This window comes from Sorex fumeus, unplaced genomic scaffold (genome assembly GCF_029834395.1).
Source record: "Sorex fumeus unplaced genomic scaffold, SorFum_2.1 ptg000008l, whole genome shotgun sequence".
NCBI classification, from domain to species: Eukaryota; Metazoa; Chordata; class Mammalia; order Eulipotyphla; family Soricidae; genus Sorex; species Sorex fumeus.
In genome coordinates this window covers 83,781,398-83,788,185 of record NW_026606065.1, presented here as the reverse complement: position 1 = coordinate 83,788,185, position 6,788 = coordinate 83,781,398, and the positions used below count along the sequence as shown (strand labels likewise).

Sequence of the window (6,788 nt, the reverse complement as noted above, 5' to 3'; positions counted from 1 at the left end):
CCAGGTGCTTCTTAATTATGGGCTCTTTCTAGTAAGCAACAATTTTTTATAAGTTGTTTTCATTTTTTAAATGAAATAAATGAAGAGGCTGGTGAGAGAGTACGGGAGTTAAGGCATTTGTTTTGCGTGTGGACAACCCAGATTCCATCCCCATCACCACATATAGTCTGTGATTCCTGAGCAGAGAGCCAGGAGTAAGCATTGAACACTGGCAGGTATGGTTTACCTCCCATACAATCAAACAACCCTCCCTCTCCCCCCCCCCCCCCACAACAACAAGTATCTAAATGAAATCGGAGTCAGACGTGGTGCAGTGATGGAACTTGCTGTGTGAAGCCCTGGGCTTGCTCCCCCAGCACCGCAGTCCCAGGGGCATTTCCCGGAATAATCCTCAAGCTGGGAGTAACTCTTGAGCGCAGTCAAATGTGACTCTCAAACCAAATAAATAAATAAATGTTTGAAAAATAAAATGAAACAAAACCATTACACCACAAGGAAAGTTTGGTAGAAAGCGGGAATCCGTTTTCATCTCTTTGCTTGTCATCCGTGTTTATTCAGTGTTTCTTGAACACAGTTACCTGAACACAGGCCCAGACCCCAAGCCAAGATGACTTTGTCTAGAACCTCTAGGTAATTTAAAAACTTTAAATAGGAAGAACCCGCTCTGCAAACTTCCGGGCCACCTGAACGTTTTCAAAGACGCGGACTTTTCCAAAGACGCAGACTGGTGCAACCCCCTTGCTCGTCTCCCTCTTGGTCTCTCCAGCAAAGCCCCCCACATCTTCACGTTAGATATGGCGAAGGTTCGGGAACATTGTTTCCTCCCGCAACCCTGCGTTCCCACGCCCCTCTCCTCTCGCCTTGTGGGTTCTCAGGAGCAAGGGGTACAGGTAGGTACCTGGATCTTTTACCTGTTATTCCCGCACTGTCCATAGACCCCAGCCCTACCACTGTCCAGACGCTTTTAGGAGATGTTCTCGGCTTCTCTGGGGGAACCGGTGAGAAAGAAGGGGTGCCAGCATCTTCCTGTTCCATCGGCCAGCTTGCGCTGGCTCTCTGAAACCGCAGAGATCTCCTCTCGCCGGATCATTTGTAAATGGGATAAACCGTGGGGTGCGGGGTGGCTCTCTCCTCGTGCTCACGGAGCCTCCTGCCGTCCTGCTGTGGGGCTGACCATTCCCGGCAGCCTTCTAAACCGCATCGCTCCCATTGCGCAAGGCTGCGCTAAAGACGCCCGCGGTTCTGGAGCGCAGCTACGCGCACAAGCGCTTCCAATCCCACTGCGGCTCCCTAAGAGCCCCGCATAGGACAAGGAAAAACGAACAAAGAAGCAAAGCACCGACCCTCCCCCCCCACCCCAACGCATCTCCTTCTGCAGGATCTGCCCGTGACTCCCCACGGCGCCTCGACTGGCTCGGAAGAATCGGCAGTTCCCCGTCCCGTCGAAACTGCAGGCCGCTAGTCCACACCCAGAGTCCTAGACTCGTTGGCCCCGGCCCGCCAGCGGTCGGGGCCGGCGAGCAGGGAGGCGTCCCCCTCTCTCACCGCGGTTCCTGCGGCCGCAGGGGCGCCACGCTGGACGGCTGAGGCGACGCGCTCAGCCCGGGCGGCAGGCGACCCTCGTGCGCCGCGGCGGGGACGGCGGGCGGCAGCGCCCCGCCGGGGGGCGGCGGGGGCGGCAGTGCCAACAGCTCGTCCCCCGACGTCACCGCGCAGTCCTGCTCGGGCTCCGCGTTCCCGGAGCCGCCCGCGGCGCCCCCGCAGCCGCGCTTCTTGTCCTCCTCCTTTTTCCACTTCATGCGGCGGTTCTGGAACCAGATCTTGATGTGCCTCTCGGTCAAGTTCAGCATGACGGCCAGTTCCACGCGGCGCGGCCGCGAGATGTACTTGTTGAAGAGGAATTCCTTCTCCAGCTCCAGCAGCTGCGCACGCGTGTAGGCCGTGCGGGTGCGCTTGTTCTCCTCGGGTTCCGCGTAGGCGCCGCCTGCGGGCGACACAGCGGGTGAATGTGGTCCTTCGACCCCGGGTATCCTCAGCCCTGCCCCGCCCCTGCGCTCCCTCCTTTCAGCCCCCACCCTAGCAGGGTCCACAGACCCCAGCCCCTCCCCCGGCCTTTCCCTAGGAAATGGGAGTCGGGAAGGGGAAGCGCTGCGCTCTACCAGTGCTGAGTTCTTTCTTTTCTCTTTTGCGGTGTTGGGCATTGAGTCCTCAAAGCAAGGGCTCTGCAGCCGAGCCACAGCCCCCAAGAACAGTCCGTGAATGAGTTCAGGTAACCGGTGTTTGGGTTGGAGCCACTTAGAACCCACTGCACAAGTCATACCTACACCGACTGGATTCTGCCTTTGAAAAGTGCCTTTGACACAGGACTTGAAAACATAATACATAAAACATAATACAACCCCATTGTTCCAAAGATGCGCTATAGTAAGAAATAGATCTCACTCAGACCACTACCCAGGCCATGCACTGATGTATAACCTACAGCAAATTTCTGGATTTAAGACCCACCTTTGCACTTGATGCAGTTTAGTTTTTGCTATTGTTTGCCATTTCATTAAAAAATTTCCCTGGAAATTTTTTTACAAGCGGCCAACATGGCCGACCCGAGTTCCCTGGATTAAATTTCAAAAAAAATTTACTGGATTGAGATCCAGTAAGTTCATTTTATGGCTGAATAATGGGTGAAGTACAGATTAGAAAAAAATACCATGTGAATGAATCAAAACCAGGACTTATGGCGTCTGCTGTTATGTCTGACCTAAATTATTTCAGTTTTTGCAATCAATTCCAACTCAAAGGCTGGTTGTCCTTTGGACTGACTTTCAATGTCTACAATAGCCCCTTTCCTTTGAGCAGATCCTGCCCTAAGATGAGAAGGGAAATGAATTGGGGCTCTCCCCACAAATCCTGTCTTCCTGGGCGCAAAATGTGAGATTAAAAAAAAAAGGTGGCCAGGCCTCCTGAGCCATAACTGTGGAGCGGGAGCCCAGGAAAGAAATGAGTGGCGGTGGCATCAAGGGCTCAGTGTTCCCAGCTGCAAGTCCAGGTCCTGGGAAACAACACATTAGCAGTCGCAGTTTGTGCTGGCTAGTGGAGACCATTCCGTTTCTGCACAACAAATGTACTGGCTCTGCCTGGGCCACACAGCTGGGAGAAAATATGACCAGGTTGGGGGAAAGTGAACTATCTCAGCACCAGTGTACAGAATTTCCCCCAGACTGGAGCTTAACCATAAGCCTTAGGACTCAAAAGTTTAGTGCTTTGGTTGGGGCTCAGAAGACTTGTGTGAGTGTGTGTGTGTGTGTGGGGGGGGGGGGTGTTGGGTATACTTAACTGCCTGATAGAGCCCACCCGGATTCCCTCAAAGTCAAAATCAAGTACCTAGAGGCTCAGATTGGGTGGAAGTCCTTACCGGGGCCTTCTCCAGACCTTACACAGGGATAAGTAAAGGAACGTTTTATTCTACTTATTACTCTTTGGGGGTCTACAGCCAGTAGTGCTCAGGGTCTACACCAGGCTCTGCGTTGGGGGTTCTTCCTGGCAGTGCTGGTGGGAGGTGAAGGCCTGCAAGGTCTGCCCTTCAGCTCCTTGAGCTCTCTTGTGAGGCCTAAAGAACATTTTTAAAGGCCCTCGAAAGTTTTAAAGTTAGGTCTCGGGCGCTGTTCTGTGGGTTACCGTGCCCTACTTGGGAGCCCAGTGCCCAGATGGAGCTTTGGGAGAAGCTGTTGGTGGCATTTGGGGACGACTTTCTGGGTACAGGGGGGAAAGTTTAGGGATAGCTGATCAGCGAAGCTCTACCGTCAGCATTCCCATTCCTAAAGGAAATGAGAGCCCTTTCCCAGGGGCTGGAACCCTACCAGGAGCTGGCAGGAAGTTTTCACGCTCCTGAAGTTCGGCTGGATCGAAAGTTTCCCAAGAGAGACGCTCTGGGGTTGTGCGCAAGCGGCAGGAACCTGCGGGTGATCGTGCGCTGCGGGCCACAGGGCCCGATTCCCGCACTCCCAGCACCGGCGCGGGCCTAGCAAAGCCCCACTTTCCCCCCGGCAAGTGAGTGTGTATTAGGGTTCGGAGGTGGGCATAGGAGAGTAACTCCAGCTCAGCACGCCTTTTTCCAGGACACCCTTCGCCTCTTTTCCCGCAAGGAAACCGAGGGCCCGGGAAACCCGGAAAACCTCGTACTCTCCCGGTGCAATAGGAGAACGGGGCCTTGGAGGAAAAGCGGCTCTGGGTGGTAATGTCTACTGAGCGTCCCAATCCTCAGCCCTTATTTAATAGGGGGACACAGCCTCCCTCACCCCCAGGTGCCCGCATTTCCCGAAACGACCGCACTTTGGTCAGCGCAGGTCTCGGAACTGATATAACCTCCCCCTCACCAAAAGCCACCTCTGGGAGTAGATGTGGGGGGGCTACGGCCGACTGTGGGGTCTCCTTTGCCCCAGCACCCTGTTACCGAGGTCTCGAGGTCTCACAGACAACTGAAACAGCACAGTGAGCCGAAGAGAAGAGAAGAGAAGAGCTTCGGCACCCTGGACACCCACTTTCAAATCCCGAGCCCCTGCCCAGCTCCAGCATGCAGTGGGCCAGTGCGAGGCACCGGGATGCGAGTGGTGGTGGTGGTGGGGGCGCCAGGATCCCAGGGGGGCGCCGCGACAGCCTCCTCCTGCTGCTCCCGGCTGGTAACTGGCCGGAAAGAGCAGCCCGGTGTTTGCAGTGCAGGTGTGACCCGTGGAGTCGCGCACGGAAGCGATAAAGGCGGTCGGGGCTGCAGCTGAAGCCGCGGCGGAACTCCGGAAGCGAAGGGGTTTGGGGGGTGGGGTGAGGGTTGAGGGGCGCCTCCTCCGAACTGCAAGGCCCACCTTCATTTTCACGGCAGCGCAGCGCCTTGGGCTGTGGGGAGCCGGGTACTCGCCTAGCGCGCCGCGGTGCAGCGAGGCCCTCATAGAACTTATTTCTTGGGAAGCAGCGCGCCCCCCTACTTTGAACTTTTTGGTGGGGTCCAAACCAATTCATATCACAGACGACTCTCCTGAAGGCTTTGCTCCGGGGTCGCCCCTCGCCCGCCCGACACCTTGGTTCACGGAGGTTCTTCCCCTCCTTCTCTGTTTTGCTGCATCTCTCGGGCGCCCCAGACTCGGCTAGCTCGTCTCGAGGGAAACCGAGCCGGCGGATTCAGAGCAAAAGGTGGCGCTGGTTAGAGGCATCCCCAAAGACGGGCAGCGCCTGGGGTCCTGGGCTCGCTAACCCTCCACCGCTCCTCCGTCCCCGCTCCGACACCGGATTCCGGCGTCAGCACCCGGGAGCTTGGCCTGTTTTCTCCGGGAAAGCCGCGGCCAGCGTACGCTCCCTTCATCCCGGGAAGGAAGGAGTTGGACGGCCGCGGGAGCGCAGCGCAACGCCAACACCAATTTAACGTGGAGTGGAAACGTGTGGCCGTACCCGATGGCCTGGCCGGCTCTCGGGATGCACTTTATACTCCCCCGGGACTTGTTCGTGGAGCCTTGGAACGCTAACCGAGAGAGGGTGCTCGGAGGTAAGGGTAGGAGCGGGTGAGGACCGCGGCGTCCCCGGAGCCGGGCTTACCTGCCCACTGGCCTTTCCAGGCGTGAGCCTTGGTAGACTTCATCCACGGGAAAGGCAGCTGCACGCGACTCTGTTCCTCCAGGGCGACTGGCTCGACTCCATCCGGGAAGGGCACGGCGGGCGGGTGTTGGAGCGCGAGCTGAGCCGGGAGGTGATGGTGGAGGTGAGCCAGCGCCGGGTCATCGGCGAGCGGGGGTACCTCGTACGGGGAGATGTCCGGGGGGCTGCCCTGCTCCAGAGCGCCCAGGGCGCCGGGGAACTGGGGCGGCGGCGGCGGGGGCTGGCGGCCCATGTACAGGCACGCCGGGGGGCTTGCGCTGAACTCAGGCGCGGGGCCCCGCTGGAAGGCGCACGGGTCCTTGTAGAGCTGCGTGGTCGCGTAGTACTGCTCATCGCCGTTCATGGCTGCGGGCGGGCTCGGGTGCCGCCGTTAAGCAGCCGGAGCCGGGGACTTGGAGCCGTGCGGCGCTGCGGCTCCCCGCGCCGGCTTCGCTCGCTCCCTTTGACAGCTCCGCACTGCTCTCGAGCGCGCACCCGCGGCCGGCGGGGACTGGCGGGCAGGCCGCCGCGCCATAGGCTCCGCGGTGCCCCACGTGGCTCCTCCTGGGGCCTTTATTGGCCTGGCTGGCTGACTTAAGCAAGGCCCAGGTATCCAGGAGCGCCTGCATTGGTTTCAAATCTCTCCGCTGAGGGCACTGCACACTTTTATGTGCAGCTGGCAGAGAGGTGAGCACGAAACTATAGAACACCACTTACGTGTAGAAACTGTTTCATCGCTCTTTAGTTTAACAGATTTTTTTTGAGGACCGGAGAGCTAGTACAGCGGATAGGGCGCTTGCCTTGCACGTGGCCCACCCAGGTTCAGTCTCCGGCATCCCATATGGTTCGCCAAGCATTGCCATGAATAATTTCTCAGAGTAGAGTCAGGAGTAACCTCTGAGCATCGCTGGGTGTTGCCCAAAAACAAAGCCAATTTTTTGAGGTCAAAGTGGTGATATTCAGGGCTACTCCGAGCTCTGCGTTAGGGTTGTCGTGTCTTGGCACACTTGGAAAACAGTCTGGTGATGGGATAGAACCTAGGGCCTCCTGCTTGTAAAGCATACTACTTCCGGGTGCCCTTTAAACATCTCTCCAAGCCCTTTCATTGTGTTTTGTTTTTAAAAAAATATTTTTTAAATCGAATCACTGTGAAGTACACTGTTACATAG

General features: G+C 57.2%; 1 protein-coding gene across 1 annotated transcript; it reads right to left on the bottom strand.

Moving 5' to 3' along the window:
- Positions 1-1,541: 1,541 nt before the first annotated feature.
- On the bottom strand, positions 1,542-5,983 carry PDX1 (pancreatic and duodenal homeobox 1). The gene is made up of 2 exons (XM_056110046.1): positions 5,581-5,983; positions 1,542-1,984 (listed from the first exon to the last, which is right to left on the bottom strand). Exons 1-2 carry the CDS (start codon positions 5,981-5,983, stop codon positions 1,542-1,544), a joined length of 846 nt encoding a protein of 281 aa, XP_055966021.1.
- Between the last annotated feature and the right edge of the window lie 805 nt (positions 5,984-6,788).